We start from the raw sequence: 22333 nt of genomic DNA, 5'->3' as shown, positions 1-22333 counted from the left end.
TCCTTTTAAACAATACCTGTTGCCTGGCAGCCCTGCTGATCTATTTGGCTGCAGTATTGTCTGAATAACACCAGAAAGCAATAGGGGTTGCAGAAGCTGCGACTGCATCGGGGCCCTTCGGCCAGAGGGACCCCGAAGGGCCCTCCCTCAACTGCAGTATTAGCTCTCTATTCAATCCTGCGCTCGTAATAATTACTTCTATAGATTTTTTGGCTGGATGGTGTAATTGTTAAGGGCTCTGCCTCTGACACCGGAGACCTGGGTTCGAATCTCAGCTCTGTCTGTTCAGTAAGCCAGCACCTATTCAAGTAGGAGACCTTGGACAAGACTAACTAACACTGCTAATGCCTATAGAGCGCGTCCTAGTGGCTGCAGCTCTGGCGCTTTGAGTCCGCCAGGAGAAAAGCGCGATATAAATGTTCTTTGTTTGTTGTTTGTTTGTAATCATTAACAAACTGTTCCCCAACCCCTTTTTGCACTTCTGACACTGTAGTTGCCATTGGCAGGGTTTGGTGTGCTGTATCAATTGCTATGTATAGAGTGCTTGGGGGGCCCCATTGGTAAACTTGCATCGGGGCCCACAGCTCCTTAGCTATGCCACTGGTCCATCTGACAATAATGTCAGAAACACCTGATCTGCTGCATGCTTGTTCAGGGTCTTCTTTGGCTAAAAGTATTAGAGGCAGAGGCTCAGGAGGACTGCACGACAATTGGTATTGCTTAAAAGGAAAAAAAATATGGCAGACTCCATATCCCTCTGGCTTCACGTGTCCTTTAACCTCTTCCGTCCCAGAAGGTGGTGATTGAAATCTACACTCTGGAGGCTGTTATTCCTGCCAGGGTGTAGATTTCACACTTCACCACCGCCACTCACTCTCGCCGCTCTCATCGCTCCCACCGATCGCTTCGCTCTCTGCCTGCCACAGCTCACTCACCCTGCTGGCGGTATGACAAAAGAGCTTCCGTGAGCCGGGCAGGAGACGATTTCATTGGCTCCTGACCCTGTGATCAATGTGAGCAAATCCCATTGTCTTATATTGATCACAGGGTCAGGAGCCAATGAAAGCGGCTCCTGACCAACTCACAGAGCTCTGCCATCCTAGAGACGCCAGAGGGAGCCCAGGCCAGTGGGAGTTGGAGGAAGCCCCAGGTATGTATATTTTTTTTGTTGTGGCCACATCTCAGGTACACTTTAAAGAGAACCCGAGGTGGGATTTACTTATGCTAGTGGGGCACAGAGGCTGGTTGTGCACACTAACATCAGCCTCTGTTGCCCCATGGTGTGCCTCCAAGACCCCCCTGCGCGCCGCTATACCCCCCCGCAGTGCTGGTGACACGCAGCGTGTCGCCAGCACAATGTTTACCTCTCGCCTGTCTGTTAGCGCCGCTCCCCCGCCTCCTCCGTATCGGCGCTACCCGCCCGCATCACTTCCCTCCAATCAGCAGGAGGGAAGGGACGCAGGCGGGTAGCGCCGATATGGAGGAGGCGGGGGAGCGGCGCTAACAGACAGGCGAGAGGTAAACATTGTGCTGGCGACACGCTGCGTGTCACCAGCACTGCGGGGGGGTATAGCGGCGCGCAGGGGGGTCTTGGAGGCACACCATGGGGCAACAGAGGCTGATGTTAGTGTGCACAACCAGCCTCTGTGCCCCACTAGCATAAGTAAATCCCACCTCGGGTTCTCTTTAATGTCTTTACCGGGACGCTTTCGAAACAGATATACATATATGTAGAAAAGGCCACATCACTTCAGTTTTTGAATATTTATTCTGCCTGCCCAATACAAACTTTCAAATCAACTTCTTGCCTCAACAAAGAGGATAACTTCAACAGGTTGTGGCAAACCATTCACAACAGAATTAAGATGAAACTGCACTTATAATGTCCGAAAAAAAGGAGTGCAAAGAAAACGAAAGCAAACGTAGGTTTCAGCTGTTATAGGACCACTACAGCGGAAAAAAAGTAGGCAGTTAAAAACTGGCAGAACCAACAGGTTTTGGACTAGTCCATAGTTACATAGTTACTTGGGTTGAAAAAAGACATACATCCAGCAAGTTCAACCAGAGAACAAAGTATAACACCAGCCTGCTCCCTCACATATCCCTGTTGATCCAGAGGAAGGCGAAAAAACCTTACAAGGCATGGTCCAATTATCCCCACAAGGGAAAAAATTCCTTCCCGACTCCAGATGGCAATCAGATAAAATGCCTGGATCAACATCGTTGGGCATCCCTAGTAATTGTAGCCATTACAATAGGTAGTAGAAATCTGACAGAACACACAGGTATTGGACCATCTCCTCATGGGAGGGTCTCATGGTTTTCTTTATTTTCAAAAGCACTTATTGAATGGCAGTTGCTCCATCCAACTGCCAAAAAAGTGTGCAGGGACATAGGGGCTGGCCAGCATCTTTGTATAAATCCTTTTTAGGAACTGTCTTTATAAAAAATAAATGGCATGCTGAGAATCCCCCATGAAGAGATGGACTAGTCTCTGGTCCCTATGGTTCTGTCAGATTTCTACTACCTACTGTAAGTCGCAGCAGCATAGGAGAAAACTCATTTATGTCTCACTTTACTCTGGAATAAAAGTATTTCTCATTTGTATGTGTTTACATGCATTCTACATTTTACTTTTTTTATTTGCGACAGTGTTGCCTTGAATAAAAGAAAAATCCCCCTAACTTTAAATTTTGTTGCAGTTTTTTTTCACATGGCTTCATAATTCAAGCCCATGATGATGTAGGAAAAAATGAAACACAACAACAAAAGATCTGCAGAGTTTGGGGAACCACTGACTGCCATATATACAGGGGTTCACTGCTGGAAAGTAAAGACAGTCACCCATAGGCCACAAATGTTACCAACATAAGGGGGATTTTCTGAAAGAAATGTGCAATGAGCAGCAATTAAGTGTTAGGCCTGGAACCCACTGCAAACCGCAAACGCTAAACGCAACCGCTAGCGTTTTGCCTGAGCGGTTTGCAAGCTGATTCATGCGAGTTTTCGGTCGCGTTTTGCAACAGTGTATTTTTTTCCCCAGCGGGTGCCTAGCGTTTTGCGTTTTGCGTTTTTATCCTGATTGGTCCTGTGAATTATTTTTCATTTTGTTACAGTGTGCTGAACCGCAAAACGCTAGCAGAACCGCTCAGTTTAGGTTTTGCTGAGCGTTTCTGCTAGCGTTTCAATACTTTACATTGAAGCGCTAACGCTCCCAAAATGCTGCATGTCCTGCGTTTGCGTTTCTGGGAAACGCAAACGCTCCTGTGGAAGTTGCCCCATCCATTAACATCAGCTGAGCGTTTTGGCAAAACGCTAGCGTATCGCAGCGCTGCCAAAACGCTGCCAAAAGCGCTCCTGTGGGTTCCAGCCCTAATGGTACCATCTCAAATATCTTATAATGTACACAGAAGCTCTGCTTGTTTCAATGTACAACGTTTGAACTTTAGTGAAAACTGGGAAACGTTACTCCTCCTTAATCAGCACCATCATCCAGTATATATATAATATATATATATATATATATATATATATATATATATATATATATATATATACACCTTTTTTATATCATTACTTATTAAGCCCCGTGCCCAACCCCCCTTTTAAAGCAACTCCCATCTTCTTTATGTAAGATGTGGCACTGTTACAACTTCAGCATATTTACATCAACTGTGGTTTAACACACTTTTTCCTGTGTATTTCGTTGCCTGTTTCCGTGTTTATAACGTAACAATTTTTCTAGCGGCTGAATGAAAACAACGGGACTTTATGCAAAGGCTGCAAAGTTTACTGGATCTGCCATTAGCCTGTGGCTACTACATATGAATTTATTTACCTCCGTTGCTTTGGTCTAATAACCACTCCCAAGGAAATTGCAAGCTTAGTAAAATACTAGTAATATTAGCACGTGGTTTCCCGAGATCTGTCTATCTGCCTGCAAGAGGAATTGCAAAGACCTAACCTGAGGAAGTCCTTATTTTAGCGTTGCATGTTTAAAAACAATGTTTCCTATAAATCCAGCAGCCTCTCTGTACATGGGGTTATATAGCTCTGCTGTCACACTCGCTGGCTGAAGAGATCAGGGTTATATAAGTAGATGAATTCTCTATCTGACCAAGAAAGGAAGGCTCTTAACAGCAGAAGCAGCAGAAAACATAAAATAATTATTGTTTATACAGAACTATTGCAGAATTTTTTTTTCGTAACTATTCAAAAAAATCTAGTCATATTCTTGACACATGAACGAATTTTGCAGAGTGGTTGCAAAGTTCTTACAGAACAAGATTATTTGTCACCATTTGGGGGGATTTAAATAATATATCTAATGTTTAAGTAATCACACAAAACATACAAAAAAACACAAACTCACACAACCACACTCACACAAACACACACAAAACACACACACATACACTCATCTAAAATATAAAAGTATCTTGAAATCGGTTGTTGAAGAAAATTTCAGAACACTGAAACCTGTTTTTCCCCTGTGAATGAGTTATTTTCCTTCGGGGCAGATTAAGCTTTCCAGAGTTTGATAAGTGCAGATTTATGTCTTTGATGATTGCATTGCTTTGTAAACAGTGTGCAGATACAATGCAGTGCCTTTTGCCTCTTAACACCTGTTGAAGAATACTGTAGCAAACAATGGGGGAGCGCCGGTATTCTATTTCATATGTTACGAATTATGCACGAACACAGATCACAGTTATGCACTTATTTTCTATAGAGAATGTGTGTTCTTTCCAGTGTAGCGTGTGAATCTACCATTTAGAATAGCTTGTTAATGTATAATTAATGTTATTGTGAACTGAGGAAAATGTATTATTATTATTATTGATATTATTATTATTATTATTATTATTATTATTATTATTATTATTATTACCGGTCTCCATCTATGAGCTTTCTTCCACAACTTCACTGAAGACAGAGTATGTAGTTATGTATCTACAGAATAGGACAGCGAATGTGCTTGTTGCGCCCTGCTGCTTTGCACAGGTGAGTGACTGACTACTATCAGTGATTACACAGGCAGCTCCCTATCTCCTGTAATCGATGTGAATTAATACATGTTGGTGTGGATGTAGTTCTCCATGGCTCATTGCTTTGCAAGCCTCTCCCAGCTCTTCTGTGGCTGACTATATAAATACATTACTGCATATACAAAGCTCCAAACTTTTTTCTCCAGCAGTTTGACAGCCGCCTTACTCACACATCACGTGGAGTCATCAGACAATACCTGTGGGGCATCACTGGAAGCCGGTATATTTTATTAAAGCATTAACAGATCCTGTCTGGAGTGCACTAATTATATCACTGGTGGGACTAGCAGGCAATGAAACACAAGGAGTAGGAGGCTAATGAAGCTTTAGGATTTTTGTTCCGGGCAACATTGGGAGAGGATCAGATTCAGAGACTGAAGGTAACGTTGTCCTGGCTATTAGCTGCTTACAGCCACACGAACTGCTTCTGGTGATCAGACATATAGATTAGGCATCAGTGTAAAAAGTGCACCCACATGGCAAATGCAGGGAGTAGATTGTGTAGTCAATGTAGTGAAATAATACTATCATCTGCTATGTATACCTGTATGTAGTTATATTATAATTTTCTGGTAATATAGGGCAGTGTTTCCTGACATAAATATGTTCATTCTCCACTCACTATCTAAGATAATTTAACAGAAATCTAAAGTGAAAATATACTAATAGTACTGACAACCTGTTGCTGGTGCATGTAGTTCCACTGTTGCGCAGCTGATGTATAAACGATGGATAAAACCAGTGATTGCTAGTGTGAGGGAAAGTGGTCCACAAGCATGGTCGTTGCCAACAGCAACCAGAGATGCTAGTGGGAAGTGGAGCTAGATTGGTTGCTAAAGACATCAGCATCACATCCTCATTAAGGATCCCCAGTGTGTCTCTGGAAGTCATCCACATACACGTAATTCCCCTTCAGAAATGGCCACATAGCATGTAGCGATGCCTTTATGTTTTACTGGGAGGCAGAACACAAGATCACAAGCCCATAACTGCTTTATAGTCAACAATCACTGTATTTATCACAAAGCAAACAGCGCCTGGTTTGTATTTACCGTCTCTAGATCTCCTATCAAGCATAAACTCAGGGTTTATTGCATTAAAATTGCCTTAATAACATACCCGGCAGTAACGTCGTATTGAGATGTGTTTCGTTATAAAAGCCATTCCTTTCTGTGACAGAAAAGAAGGGACGTTACAGGAAAGAAAAAAAAGTTGGGGTTGTTAAGCTGAAAAGAAACAAAGTAGTAGTTGAAGTACACGTGTTATTCCTGTACAGCCTAGGTGTAGATAGTGACCTGGTACTATAACAAGGGGGTCTCACAGCCCCATTATCACCATAGCACTTGATTGTATAAATGCAGTGAGCAATAAATAGCTAGTATTGAGGGGACTGGAAGGGGGGAGGGGACCTGGTGTTTATGTGGAGACGGTGCTGTAAATCTATCAACATCACAGACAACTCTGAACATAGTAAGTTACCTAAGCGAATTCCTGACTGCTGCGCATGCGCTTACAGGTAGCAACCAGTTCCTCATGAGCAGGTGAGCTATTCCTGTGCAGGTAAGACAAGGATTTGTTGAAGCTGGTCATAGCAGCAGGCGGATCCCCCAGTCTATCATCAGCGAGGGATTTAGAGGATGTCCATACTGGCCAAGATGGGGGATTGGCAGGTGAGGTGTCACTCCACTGTTTACATACTATTTCCAGGTGTTCTTATCCTAAATGACCCTTTCCAGTCCTATTGCCTCTGTAGCGTTGTCACGTGGTGCTATATGGAAAGCTGTATTATTATGGTTCTATCTGTGAGGTGTGACTATAGGGAGGCCATGGGGGTTCACATAGATGTATGCTTTGCCTGTTGTCATGCTCTGTTCCTTAGCATTATAAACATGAAGCAGGTGAAGAGTAGAGCAGACAAAACCGCCCTGAGCCACTTCTTTTCTCTACACAGTAAAGCCTCTCAGTAAAGGTGAGCGAAGCAAGCTAATAATAACTACCTGGAGTTTATTCACTGGAAAGCTGGGACACTTCTTCTGCATGGGATTCTGGACCGAGAGTAGAGTGGTGTTCATCCTGCCGCCCACGTGACTGGACGGCTACTGACTATATGGGTATAATATATATATATACATATATAGACACAACTGTAACCTACAGTGCCTGTGTTTTGGGAACACCCGTGTGCTCCGGGGCATTCTGTGAAGTGTGTTTGTCTAGAGAGCTCTTCCTACTTAAAGGATTGTAGCCTGAAATATGTACTTACACTCTCTCCTCCTTCTCACTCTCAAATCAAAAACAGGTTCACTGGCATGACCAAGGTGCATACAGGCATTGCCACGGCAAGGAGAAATGGAGGACATGGAGAGGGGGTGGGATACAGGTCTCTCTCTCTCCCCCCCCCCCCCCCCATCACTTCTCCTTTCCCTCTCTCCCCTCCCCCCCCCCCCCCCCTCTCTCTCCTTCTCCCCTCTTCACCTTCCCACCTCTCTCTCTTTCCTTCTCTCCCTCCCAATCTTCTCCTCACCTCTCTCTCTCCCCTCTCCCTCCTCATCTCTCTCTCTCTTCTCTCGATCTCACATCTCCTCCTCACCTCTCTTTACTTCTCTCCCTCCCCATCTCCTCCTCACCTCTCTCTCTCCCTCCTTCGCTCCCTCCCCATCTCCTCCTCACCTCTCTCTCTCCCTCCCCATCTCCGCATCCCTCTCTCTCTCCCCATCTCCTCCTCCTCACCCCCCTTCTCTCTCTACCTCTCCTCTCCCTCCCCATCTCCGCATCCCTCTCTCTCCCTCCCCATCTCCGCATCCCTCTCTCTCTCCACATCTCCTCCTCACCCCCCTTCTCTCTCTCCCTCTCCTCTCCATCCCCATCTCCTCACCTCTCTCTCTCTTCTCCTTATGCTTTTCTCCTCTCTTTTTCTCTCCCCTCCTCTCTCCCACTCTCTCCCCTCCCCTCCTCCTCGTCTCCCTCTCTCTCCTCCTCCTCCTTTCTCTCTCTCCTATTTCCTCCCCCCCCCCCTTCCTTCTTCCTCTTCTCTCTCAGTTCATTATTACTCAATATTTCCACATGTAATATATGTTGCACCTTTCTATAGGGTGTATGTGTACCCCTACTGTTTGGACAGAGTGGTGGGTGGTACGCGTGCCATCTCAGAGAGGTATATATTAAGATGCACATAAAACAGCTGTATAGACAGAACTCAGGTCGCGTGAAGTTATCTATGGTGTTTTCGTTAACAACAACAGCAACAAAAACTGTTTCACTGATGGGTTCCATCACAGCGAAGAAAAGAAGTGGATACTGCAAATGTAAATGTATCGAAAATGTATTCTTACAGATTCCCAAACATGCTACTTACAAATACAACGCGTCAGTGTAAAAGCTACTGCTAGGCCAGGATGTACCTGGTGTATAGTCAATGATTTTATACACACAAGCTCTATGATAGGCCTGTGTGTTTTTGTCAGGCTGGATTAAAAGTTTTCTGTAGAAGTAGCAGCTAGCCTTTGTTATCATAACGTGCAGCAAGGGTTTCTGAAGCCTTTCTAGTGTATTATTCAGTGATCAGTGACTGGCTAGTGTACCTGCTCACACGTTTGTAATAGACGAAATGCTCTCTGCATGTCAATGAGGACTGCAATGCCCATGTATATTTACGAGTTTCACACCATTAGCAGGTCCTGAATGCAACTTCTCCACCCAAGAAATGTTAATGGCTCTTTAATGCGACGGCTATTGATCTGCTTGGTGGTGTTAAAGTGTTCTTTCACACTCTTGCTAACCCTCATGCTGCTATGTTTGATCCTGACGCTAATATTCTCATTCAATTAGCTGGGCGGTCATGGTGATCTTGTTGATGTGACTGTAGGCCTGTCTGACCTGAAGTGGATGGCGCTAGCTCATGAGGTAGCCATTTTCACAGGGCCAGCAGGTCATTAGCACATAACACCGAGGACCAACCCAACGTCACTGAACATCAAAAAGGGAAATACTATTAACAGGTCCTCATCGTACAGAGCTGTGTTGTGCCCTATCCACCTACTCAGCTATATACATATATATATATATATATATATATATATATATATATATATATATATGTCCCCGGGATGTAAAGGTACGGTATTCAGATGCAATAAATACCGCTGAGCGATGCCCTATCCTGCAGCCAGCTGCCTGTCCCAGCTATTCTTTTGAATCCAATTAGCCATTAAAATTAACCATTCTACTAATGTCAATGTGAAACTGTTCATTAGATGCTGCATAATTTTCCCATTTCACACGTTCCCCAACATATTCAGACATCCAGGCGGAATATCAAATAGGACGCACGTAAAAAAGTGAGCATTATCACATTGAAATATTATTTCAGACAATGTGGAGGGAGAACTACATTCACCAAAAAAAGGAAAAAATCACTTTTAAAATCAGTCTGTTAATAGTAGATAAGTGCTATATTGGGTGGATTATTATTAAAACAAAACAAACAGACAAATAAAAAATCTTACAGAAAGCAGCATTGTATTTTACAGAACGTATTTAAAAAGACTACACAGGTTGAGAATATGTTGTTGCTGAATGACTGTGTGACCCTTTAAGCAGGGATTGGTAAAGTGCCTGTATTGTTATGGTGGAGTCAGATTTGAGCACGCTGTACCTGCGTCCTTGGGTTCTTATGTCACCTAGCAATGGGCTATTGTTGATATGCTAATAAGGTACTTAGGCTTGTTGTAGAGAAGCAGGGAAAAAAAGGCAACTTTCCACCATTAGAGGGAGATATCAGAGCACCAAAGCACTCCAGCAGCCTCCTTCACTCCAGCACACAGGGGCTCCAGACTTTTGTGGGGACAAGGAAGAAAGGCGAATTCCTCTTCCCAAAAGCCCATGAAAATGCTCTGGAAGTTGACGGATAATATCAAATACGAGGAGTGTGAGGTAAGGGCGAGAAAGTGTCCTAGTCCATCCGGGAACCTTTCCTAACTTCAGACAGACATCTAAACTCACACTACGAGGAGGCTTTGGGCATCCCTCTCTGCCTGCATGATAGACTTTCTATAGTGACTACATCACTGCCTGCCTAGATGACCACACTGACATCGCCTCTGATTCCTCTGCATATGTTTATAGCCTCGGTGGTAAATATTTGCTTTCCTACCAAATAAAATAAACTCACCTTATCAGTGTTCTCAGCAATCATTGCTTTATAGTTTATATCCAATAAAATCAAATCATTTATTTACCATTTTCTCCTCCATATAACAGCTTTTATGCCACTGTTTTTATTTATTTTTTCATGAAAATATACTTTTGACAAGTGGTGTTGCATTTTACAACAGACCCTCTGCAGAACCCATACTGTGGATTTGATTTGGTATTATGAGTATGATCTGGAAGTTTGAGTATGGGAGGGAATGCTATAGTTTGCTTTCGAGGGTTTGGGAAGTTTGGCCGTATGGCGTGTGTTGTTGTGGGGTTCTATAGACACACACAGGAGGGTACGGTGGGTGAGCCCTGCTGCCTGGCACATGGATCATTGTCTTGTTAGGGCGAGGAGGATTCCCCATGTGGTCGGGGCACTTTGTTGAAGGGCACTTAATAATTCTCTTTACAGGTATTCTCAACATTTTACATGTCATCTTTCTTTTTTTAATACTTTTTGATGGTTACATTATTTTTTTTAAGTATCTATCTCGACTGCCGAAATGTGCCCACTAATGCAATCTTTTTGTGCAGTCTTACCATCTCTATATAGTAGAAGGCTGAACTGAGTGAATATATTTTAAATGGATTTTTAGGCAGCCCCTCCTATTACATAGATTGGACAAAAACGGTTGTAGCATTAGTGGGCACCTATTTACTATATTACACAATTTAGCTGCAATCTGTGAATCTTACTCTATAAGGATGTGACATTGTAAAATCTCATCGGATAGGCGATCTAGGCGGATGTATATGTACAGCTCTTAAAATCAGATGACATTTTGTAAGGATTAGCCCTGTATGGTAAATATAATGGTTTAGAAAGCGGGGAAAGGCCGGGTGTAGGGCTAGGCGATGCTATCAGGCTTCCTATGCCATAGCAGTGGCTGTGCAGAGAGCAGCTCCAGCCTCACAGCCTGTAATCTCGCTTTCAAAGTGAGATTAAAGCTTTATTTTGTTAGGTGTGCATAGTTCTGTAGGAACATGCAGGCGGTGGATGACTGTTGTTATTCTAACCCTAGCCAGCTAAGAGCTCTGTAATATTTTGGAGGAGTTGTTTGCTGGAGTTGCAGAGCCAGTCGGACGGGTTTGGAGCTCACAGTGGGAGCAGGCGGAAGGGAGGCAGCTGCTGAGCCGGGCCGGACCGTGCTGGACTGGAGCTGGCCCAATAGACATCCCGGCCTGGGGACCACTGGGGACAGCCATCGGCGCTACAGCCAGCCGGAATCCGGACTCTGGATCTCGAAAGAGGGACATCAGGGCTGCCCAAGCAGAAGAAAGTTCCCCAGCTCTCTTCCGGGACCTGCATGCTGCCTGCCACAAGCACACTGCTCACTCCCAATCTGGCTGCCCCTCTTTGTCTCAGCCCAAACCACCAGGAAATGAGGGCTGATCTCAATGCCTAGATGCTGGGAAGGAGAAAAAAAAGACATCTTTTTACCAGGAAAGTAAATACTCTGAATCCTAATTAGAGTTGAGGGACTTCCTTCATCCAGCCGCCTTGATTGGCTGTTTTGAGGACTATTTTTTGGAGAAGCAAGCTGCTTTGTGAGCTGTGGTTGTTGTGGTTGGAGCCCATCGGGCTATGGATCAGGTTCAGAGGACAGGAGATCCGGGCCCCTCGGATACAGACATGAAAAGCAAAGGACTGGAGAGTACAGAGAGCCTTCCCATTCCCAGCAGCAAGAGGAGGACATCAGACATGCCCATGGCATATCCAGGATATTCCCAGGATTCCCAGGTGCCAATTCCTTTTTATTTCCCCCATCCCTTCTTTCCTGTCACTGACTGATCCCCACACTCTGGAGCTCTTTCACTTTTCATGCCCTGCAACCTTTAAAATGTCCCCCCCTTCTCTGTGATTCGTCAGCCAACCCCCCTCTCTCCTTCACTGAGTCGTGTCTCTCCCTCTTTTCCTCCCCCTCCACCTCTCTGATTAGATACACTGATTCTTCATTCAATGGACGTCATTTAGAACAGGGCTCTGCCTTGAGTTGCTTCCTCGGTTCACGCTCGATTTCCAACCATTCTTCCTTTATTAAGTATTGGTGTAATATTAATAGTCATGAATATCTGCTATTAGGGCTCGGAGGAGAGCGGCGTGTATCTCTTTAGTACTAGGAAGCCCAGGCACCGCTACACAAGGCAAGAGGAGAGCTCACAGGAAACAAGGATTAAACACCCCGGCTTATAACACACAGAAAAAAACTTTATATTGAACATCTGAGCCAGGGCGTGATTTTTTTCCAGCATCAAATGAAGAATTTATACCAGTTCTGATGGATTATGCTGCTTGGTCGCCTCTTAACAATGGTCGACGCTATGATTTTCTAGTAGTAATATTCTAGGGCTGCCTCTTTTTAGCACCTAGCTGTGTTTTCGTCTTTTCTGTTTCTTTTTTCTCTTTTTTCTTTTTTTACTTCCATTTTTTCCACCCCTGCTTTGTAACAATAATCTGCACTGATGTTAGTTCACAGCTTTTCCGCTATGGTGAGTTTTTCTTTTAATCATGTATTTTATATGTTATGAATGATTTTTTCCCTGGTTTATTTATTGTTGTTGTTTTTTAAATACTGCAATTTGCCTTTTGTGATTTCGCTTCCATTTGTAATATTTATTGGTTTACCTCCCCTGATTTTTATGACCTGATTTTATCTGAAACATCCGGTGATTTCTCCCGGATCAAATGAAAGCTTCCTGTCTGCAAATATATAGAAAGTGCCGGTTGTGAGTTAAACTTAACCATATGCTGGACTGCTATGCCCTGTAATGCATGCTCCCCTCTAACAGATCTCCCCGGCGTGTGGCACTGGCAACTGGCTTGCGGGGGTTACAGACTTCTCTCAATGCTCAACAACATTACCTGCCTTATGGGCTTCTGCTATAGGAAATGTATTTTCGCCAAAGACATCATCATGTGGGCAGGAAGCAATGCACACCCTGAACTCGTGGAGGCTGAATGTGCTCTGCAGCCTGCTGCTGCTGCTGGCAAAACACAGATCTTTAATAAACAGTGTTGTGTCATTCCGACCAAAACAAACCATTATGGCGGAATGGCAAAACATTCTATGCATGTGGATAAGAAGAGTGTGTGCAAAGATTCGTTACAGCCTAGGCAATTCTCCAAATCCTTCATTTTCATATAGTTACACGATATATATATATATATCCAACACAAGTTATATATCCAGGACATATTTCACTATTCCATAACATAATGTTTTAGGTATTTGTAAATGTGTGTATGATGCTGATGTAGAAGTATTTTTGTATTCTGATGCAGATATATACATGTGCCACTTTTGAGTTATTTGTCGCTTGCAAAGGCTAGCTTTCTAACTGTTCCTTCTGTTTTTTTGCCCCCTGTAGGACCGCCACGACGGTACCAGCAATGGGACAGGACGGTTATCGCAGCTGGGCTCGGTGGGCCAGTCACCCTATGCCAGCGCACCCCCACTATCCCACACCCCCAATACTGACTTTCAGCCTCCCTACTTCCCTCCGCCATACCAGCCCATATACTCGCAGTCTCAAGACCCCTATTCTCACGTCAACGACCCGTACAACCTGAACTCTCTCCATGCCCAACCGCAGCCTCAGCACCCAGGGTGGCCGGGCCAGAGGCAGAGCCAGGAGGCCAGTCTATTGCACACACATCGGGGGCTACCACACCAGCTGTCCGGCCTGGACCCACGCAGGGACTACAGGCGGCACGAAGAGCTACTGCACGGGCCTCATGGGCTAGGCTCAGGACTTGGGGACATCTCTATTCACTCCATACCTCATCCAATAGACGATGTGTCGGTAAGCTGCTTTCCTAATTTTCATGCTATGCCAGCCTTGCCCTTACCCTCATGTGCCACCAGCTTCCCTAGTCTATTTCCAAAGCCAGGTCAGCCCACAGCAAACACACTGCATGCTGCACAGCTGTGCTCCTCTATAGGCAGATCTGTTGACTGAATGGAATCCAGCAGAACAATCCCTACCCCGCATACAGGCCCAGAGCCACAGAAAGGATGGATGTGTTGTGTAATAAATAACCTGTCCCTTATAATTAAGGAAATGGCATGCAGGAGCAATCGAATACAGTCCCAGCCTGTACCTGCAGCTGGCACGCCTGAAAGACATAACAAATGAAAGTGAGATATATTAAAATCCCTCTTCTCCATTTTTAACACATTATGGACGCCATACGTCATTAGAGAGCTCCTAGACCCCATCAGAGGCACCTCTCCTACTTTCTATTGAATTGTGAGGGGTGGAATTGAACGATAAATTATTTGAACGTAACTCGGTTACCAATAGGGGCCATTAAAATGTTTTGCAATTAAAGCTGACATTGATCATTCAGAAAATCAGGAGAAGGCGAGGAAATCAGGCCTGGAATCAATAGCAGCGCATTCCAGGTCCTCTTCACCTTGATCCATCCTATATTCTAACTGCAGACAAGCAGGCAGATAATCTGTCGCCAGGACTTCTCATTCTGCAAAATACTTCTAAAAATCGAGGATTAGATATTGCAGGGAAATAAAGTGATGACAGTTTAACGATTACACAGCCTCAAATCGCAGATCACTGGCTAATGAACTAGACAGAGAGGGCGTCATCTGAGTTGCAGTTTTTATGTGTATCATTGTTTGTCTTTAGCTAAAAAAAAAATATTTATATGTTTTAGTTTCTTCGACACATTAAAAAAAATAAAATCAAAACACAAAAATCGAACTATAAAGCATTCCAGCCCAAATAGTGTTCTGTATCCTGTCAATGATTATCTGTTAATATTAATTATTATAAACCTTGTGTAGCACATGACTGGGGTCTTGTGGCGTATATTTACTATTAAAAGCTGAAATAAATATACAGAGTATCACATGAGTCAATTCCCACATCTAAGAGAATAGAACATCCCCCGAGCTATTCATTTTGCATTTTATTATCATAATGGCCTGTCAATGGTTTGATCATATAGATTAGCACCAAGGAACCGGTTTTGGGATGTACGTATGATGTGTGCGCTATGCTGAGTCCAATCACCGGGGGCAACAGAAAGATGTGGGCGATTATTTAGAATTAATCTAACTTTTTGAGCTGTTATTTACTCTGCTTGTTTGTTCGCCGTTGCCGTTGAGTTTAAACAGCTATACGTGTTAATATAGTCGATACACATTATTTAGGGGAAATGGCTTGCTTGAAGGAGAAAAACACACACAAAAAAACCCAGAATTAACACGATTCTCACCCCTAGCTGAGTCTATCATTTTTTCTTAAGTAGTGGAGGGCTGGATGGAGGCTTGAAGATCATATAGCTCTATGGGGTACTCTAGTTCTTCGTGTTGCTCTTGAAACAGTCCAAATCAAAGAATTATCCCCCAGAACGTATAGTTTATGGGTTGAGTGAGGCAGCATAAAGGGATCATATTTCCCCATATACTTAAAACAGAGAGCTAGACTAGTCATTTCTGAACATTTCTCAATTTAATTATACTTAAATGCAGGAGCACTTTAGGCAAGTTACAAATGAGAGCATTGAGTATAATAAAAGCCGTAATAAAGCAACTTAGTACCATCCACCCGGAATCATTGAGATCAGGCGCAATTAACAGGAGCATAAATCCAGAACCGAGTGGAAAATGTTACCATCAGTATTATTTTTGGATGACGACTAACTGGGGGGGAATTAGCGTAACGCCTTCACTGATTCAGAACCAAGTGGGTCGGAACTAGGATTGGGGCAAGGGTGATCTACTGGCGCTGCTACGTGTAATACAGGATTTGGTTATAAATATAATAATAATAATAATAATAATAATAATAATAATAATAATAATAATAATAATAATAATAATAATAATAATAATACATTTAGGCCTGTGTTCTGGCATACTGCTGCTTTAAAGGCAATGGAACAGGGGCCCTCGGGAGCATGATCTACCCCCTCACACAATTAAGAATGCGTTACATTTTATGGTTCCACATCAATTTCTGCTGATCTCTAATCTTGCTGGGGCTGGGAGCATATTTCCGGCTCTCCTTAAGATACGGGAACTGTTTAAGCATAAGTGACTTATGATGACAGAATGTTCCAAGAAGCCAGTGTAAAATCCCCTTTTAGGGAAAAGAATATCTATTCCTAGGTGGCACCGTGCAGATCTCCCTAACAAGCTCTTCCCGGGCATGGGGCTATCCCTTCTCTGACAGTTTCCTATTCCTTTGTTATGACAGAGTATTCAAACATTTGTGTCTTTCTGTTGCAGCACGTAGAAGACCAAGGTATCAACATCCAAGATCAAACTGTAATTAAGAAAGGTAGGCTCTTTTCTGTTGCATTCCTTACAAGTCCTCACAAGCTTTCGTTCTTTCTGTTTTTTTTTTGTCAATGCTGAACCTCACTGCCAGGCTTCATTCTGAAGTATGTGAAACGTGCAAGCGCAATGGAGTCACTAGATACATAACAAGAGGCTCTAAAAACTGTTTGCAAATAGATATTTGTTTAATAACATCACGTGATCAGAAAGGCACGCGGATAAATAGCCGGCTGGTTTAATAATAGTGTTCTGTGTACATTAGCCCCAGCCCCCAGTGGCCAATCAGAACGCTTCCTTCTTTGTTCTCATTGCTATAAACTGATTGGAGAAATGAATAGTTGCCATGGGCAACGACTCTCTGCAGATCATCGCTGTGTGAAACGTAAATACCCGGAAGATGGTATAGAGTGATTTTTTAGAGTTCAATTACTGGCTCTGATCAGTGATAAAGGGTTTCCATGTTGCTATGCGACTGCATTATTACAAATTATTAATAATATTATTAACACACCTCTAACTATCTGAAAACAAGATGCTGAACCAGTCAACTGTTGTTGTTCTTTTAGGTAGAGGCTGCAGTGCAGTTTGTTCTTCCCCACTTTAATTTTTTTTCCAAGTTGATTTAGCAGAGATGGATCTAAGAGCTGCTCTTTCCAAGTCAACAACATGATAATTGGCTCTTCTATTAGTAATCTCAAGAGTTCGTTTAGCTTCCATTGTCTCTATTAGCCTCCCCAGAGCTATTAATGTCACAAGTGATCTATCCAGAGGCCCCCATACGTCTGACTATCCCCAACAAATTAAATGCACAGGCCATCCATAGCCACGTGATTAGGAGGCACACTATGGTGAATATGAAGATGGTGGGTCCATAAGATGCCCTCTCTGTAGAGGTCTTTGTGTGCAGAGCACGAGTAGTGGGATTATAGAGGGACTGGAAATCGCTGTCCTGGTATTATCAGACCACAATGTGTATTTTTATACTCCTTTCCGTCTAGATAATACCCGGCATGAATGTATATATTTGATGGTATCAGGAATAAAATAACATACATCAAACCTACGAGGCACATTTTAGGACACTATTATTTCAGTCTAATTGGATCTGACCTTCGATATAAGATCTAATATCAGGAAGGAATTACCCGTTTCAGTGATGTAGTATTTCTTTGCATGACCCCCATATCTATAAGCTTTTAACTTCTTGCTAGAATTTGTTTTATTTATCATTATGTTGATTCCCTTTCTCCAGTTACATATTGTGTCAGAATACAGGCCCTCTTGCCCATTGTCAAAGAGAAAGAGAATAATGGATGCGGAGGTCTGCAATGCTGTTGTGGAAATATGTAGCATAAATGTTTCGTTTTGTTAGAACTTTGTGATTTTCGTGTTATTTTCTGCAAGTAATGCGCCTTTGCTCCTATCTCGGCTCTAGCTGTGGTTAACATGCATATTTAAAGAGGCGACTAAATGACTTTCACTGTGTCGTCTAGGGCTTGATAATTAGAATACTTTTTTTAAGGACTGATAGAGAATGCATGCAGTATTTATGTAAATGAACGCTAGCTTGGGCTTCAGATGACTTGAGCAGCAGCAGTGCTAGCAGAGACAGTGACAAAGCCCTTGTTTCTGGGACTCTCTCAGTGCTGCCTTGTGAGATAGGACCTCGTGCATCAGGCGAGGCTGTGTGGGGGTGTATTATACTACTGAACTATCTAACTTTAATCGGTAATTAAATCAGACAGCCTTTTCCCTCAACTAGACATTGTGCAGTCCAACTGCCACTTTCTGCCTCACTGTGGCGCTTAAGGACTTTCTGCTGCCTTGTGTGTGTGTGTATTGGCCATATTAACCCTGCTAGCTGCTGGAGAGGGCTCAGCAATAGACTGCTTATGGTCCTCACTTCCGTCTAAAAAGACTGGCATCCTATAGGCACGGCTCAAAAGGTGCCACTAATGACACAATCCATTTTTGTCCAAATCTATGCAGTAGAAGGATAAACTGAGTGAATAAACTGTGTATGGGTATTTTAGGTAGTAAAAAAAGAGATTGTATTATTATTAGTGATCACCTTAATGTAATCTAGTGTAAGAATATCATTATAGTGTATTAAATCCTTGCATTGGATTCGGGATAGCTAGTATATATATAAAGGTGGCCACTAATAATGCAGTCTTTTTATCCAATCGTTGTAAGTAGAAGGGTAGAGAGAATATACTGATTGGATATTTTACGCAGTCCCTTATATTACATAGAAAGGGTAAGGTTAGATAAACAGATTGGATCGTTAGTGGACATCTTTAATGAATAATATTTGATCTTTTTGTTGCATGTATTGATAACATGATGCATTGTCTACCTGTGATTAGTATTTCTTCTGATGTGTTGATCAGTGTTGCTCGGCCATGGCCAGGCTGGCTGTACGTAGGCTGTGTGCTATAATTGCTGATACATACTGGATAGAAGCCACACACCTGTGATCTGGGTGCTGTTAACTGACAGGCTTTATTAAAATGGCTGATTTGCCCAGAGAGCGCCTGCTGCTCCCCAGAACACAGGTGTGTGCTTGTAAGCAGGCCTCCTCGCTTCCTGGCATCATTGTCATCCTTCTCTTTTCAGGGCCTGTCTCATTGTCTAAATCCAATAACAATGCAGTGTCGTCCCTCTCTCTCAACAAAGACAATCTCTTCGGTGGAGTAGTGAATCCGAATGAAGTTTTCTGCTCAGTTCCCGGACGTCTGTCTCTTCTAAGCTCAACTTCAAAGTACAAGGTGACAGTGGCAGAAGTACAGAGACGGCTGTCCCCGCCCGAGTGCCTCAATGCTTCTCTATTAGGTGGAGTGCTCAGGAGGTATGATTCCTATTCTACCTAGCTGTTGTGTATAGACAGATAGTACTGCACATGCGTCAGGTTGATCGTTTGAGAGATGCTTAAAGGGAACTTGAAGTGAGGGATATGGAGGCTGCTGCTATATGTATTTATTTGTAAACAATATAAATTGCGTGGCTGCTTTGCTAACCCCGTTCTAATAAAACATATAGAGACACACACCGAATAAACATGTAGATCAGAGTTCTCGACTGAAATCTGACTGGATTAGCTGCATGCTTGTTTCAGGGGTGTGATTCAGACACTGCTGTAGCCAAAGATGTCAGCAGGACTGCCAGGCAACTGGTACTGTTTAAAAGGTAATAAATAGACAAGTCTCCATATACCTCTTTCTTCAGGTTTCCTTTAAATGATAGTTCCATTTATTGGGTGAGCTGCTGGATGGATTTTAAATGAATGAAAACGACATATATAACGAGTAGTGTGTCAGTATCATGTTGTGATTGTCCTTAACGTTGCAAGGAAAGTTAAAGCCACCCCATACACTATTCTCAGGTCATAAACTCAGGTACTGAAACCCTGACACTGTCAGATCTATGTCCCTGTCAGTAAAATAGCTCAATGTATCAGTGTCAGGAAGGGACTGCAGCCAGCACGCTGATTACCTGCAGTCCAGGCTATATAATAGTCCCAGTCAGCCCAGGCTATGACTTGGTCAGTGTATTTACCATGAGGACAGGTTTATTCTGTGTCAGGCTGCAGCTGCATGAGCATATGAGGACAGGGAGGCAAAACATGTGGGTGGAGAGATGCTGGGCTCCTCATAGAGAGGACAGCAATTAATGGAGCGGGTTATGAAAATATTTGCTTCCATTATTCTTTAATTTGCTGTCTTGAGGTAGGAAGGATGTTTTTGAAGAGACTCGACATTTGAACCTGAAACCATAAAGTAACCATTCAGCAAAGCTGAGCCGCTTCAAATTATCCACTGTAGCTCTGATTAGGCGCCTAATAAACAGGCGTTTAAATCAGGAGATTGCTTTGTATCATATAACTTGGGTAATAGATGATGCTAAACTCTCTGTTTCACCGAGAATTTGTTTAGTTAGCAGCTCTTTCTCCATCTGATTCCGAATTGCTGCCAATTAATAAAAAAATGAAAACCAAAAAAAAAACAACAACATTTTTAGTTGCTTCATCTCTAGACAGACTGGAAATCAAATAGCAGAGCCATTTGAGAGGTAACTGCAAAAGATTTGGGAATGTAGAGCTGTTTTGGGGTTATGTTTGAATTCAAGAAGAAGAAAACCTGTCACTGCAAATTCCATGTGAATCAAACTTTAAACTAAACTATTTCATTCAACTGTAATATTTTACATCAAGCTGGAGAATTGTAGTGAACCCAAAACAGACGTTTCCCCTAGTGGAGATGGGGCATGGAAGCAGGGAAGATTTCATAGGTCTGGTGAAAGAGTTTGATAATCCACACGATTAATTGGAGGCATCACAAGGAAGAGTTTTATATCATTATCTTAGATAATGACATAATGGTTGTTGAGGTGTGATGATGGCTTTAAAAGCAATATCTCAGCCCAGTTTCAGCAATAGAGCCCAGATTATTGCTGAATTGGAGTCTCTCTCTGCATTTAGCTCTTTGTGCATGTAGCTTTCTGTATAGGCTGTTGTTGTGGCTTCAGTCACTTTCTCACTAATCGGGCTGCATTAGTAATTTTGTACCGCGGTTTCAAACTATAGAATCCAGCCGATCATTTCATCATTTGTAATTACAGTATCCGTTTTGCAATTAGGGTAGTTATGCCACTTAATGCTTTCTTAAACGACTTCTGATATGGACAGAACTCGGTTTGCATGTAATTATATCCCTGATTAGCTGCAAGCGTGAAAGAATGACACTGGGGTGATTTCCTAAAGGAGATGTGTAGTGAAGACCTGTGACGTGACAACGAATTCACCCTAAACAGCCAATCACGTGCGGCGATTTGTTCTTTTTAAATGGATGTTGAAAATGAGCACACGTTTGATGCAGTGCTTATCATTGCAGACTTCTTGGAGTTTTTGTTTCTGTCCTATCAGTATCGCTAATGTGCCCATCTTTCCTCCCATGGTTTGCACCAGTCTTCCAGTACCTTTTATTTTGTCTTTACTGTCCCCCTCATCTGAGTTCAGAAGTAATTTGATTCCTCTTATGCCCTTTAGAGTTAGAGATGCCCTAGACACTGAGCCTAATGCCATTTTCTGTGTCTGCGCCCTGTAACTATGAGGCCATTCATATGTTTCTGCAATTTACATGGATGAGAATGTAAGGGGAGGCCTCATTCCTCTGGGTCAGAATAGGTCACTTTTTGAGCAATGATGATCTTGGTCTGCAGCCATGTCAACACATTCCACTTCCTAACACACCAATCAGATCTCGCCTTCCTTTTCTGCGGCCTATCTGAAAGTTTTCCTGTGCTGGGGGAGTGGGTGGGGGAGGAGCTCGCTTGACATCTGTAGGGCTATGCGAGGTGGAGGGTGGCCCCATCAGCCTAGCAGGGAAACTAAAATGACATTTGGGACACTGAGAGGTACCTTTTCGGTTTATAGATAGCTATATAATTTATACATTTATTTTATACTGCAGCTACGTTGATTTGCCTAACTAAATATATTACATTCATGTATATTGTGTATTTTATTGTTATTCATATTTGCTGCCTATATTCTCTTATCTCTCTATGCATGCATGGGAGTGAACACTATAACCAGTTTCCTGACACCTAGAGCAAGCTGTTGCTAATGGCAACCATTCAGAAGTCATAAAGTACAAGGGGCTTGGTTGTTGTTGGAAGTAGTTTCATATTATCCCAGCTGTCATATCATCACCTTCACTCATCTATTGTGCTGAAATATCTCATTTACCACATGACTATACCGAGCTGTAATCTGATCATCAG

The 22333-nt window shown here is 42.9% G+C and overlaps 1 protein-coding gene across 7 annotated transcripts in view; it reads left to right on the top strand.

The window, feature by feature from the left end:
- The first annotated feature begins 6613 nt into the window (after positions 1–6613).
- The window catches only part of TFAP2A (transcription factor AP-2 alpha), a 42107-nt gene continuing 26387 nt past the window's right edge, over positions 6614–22333 (top strand). Inside the window, exons 1-4 of one of the 7 annotated variants that reach the window (XM_068236877.1) lie at positions 6614–6718; positions 13614–14048; positions 16499–16550; positions 19169–19400. In XM_068236877.1, coding sequence (XP_068092978.1) covers positions 6686–6718; positions 13614–14048; positions 16499–16550; positions 19169–19400 — 752 coding nt within the window. In that variant the 5' untranslated portion in view covers positions 6614–6685. The other 6 variants (XM_068236880.1, XM_068236875.1, XM_068236874.1 and 3 more) reach the window with 6 other exon arrangements.

The sequence above is a fragment of the Hyperolius riggenbachi genome, chromosome 5 (genome assembly GCF_040937935.1).
Source record: "Hyperolius riggenbachi isolate aHypRig1 chromosome 5, aHypRig1.pri, whole genome shotgun sequence".
NCBI lineage: Eukaryota > Metazoa > Chordata > Amphibia > Anura > Hyperoliidae > Hyperolius > Hyperolius riggenbachi.
This window is presented reverse-complemented; position numbering and strand designations above follow the sequence as displayed.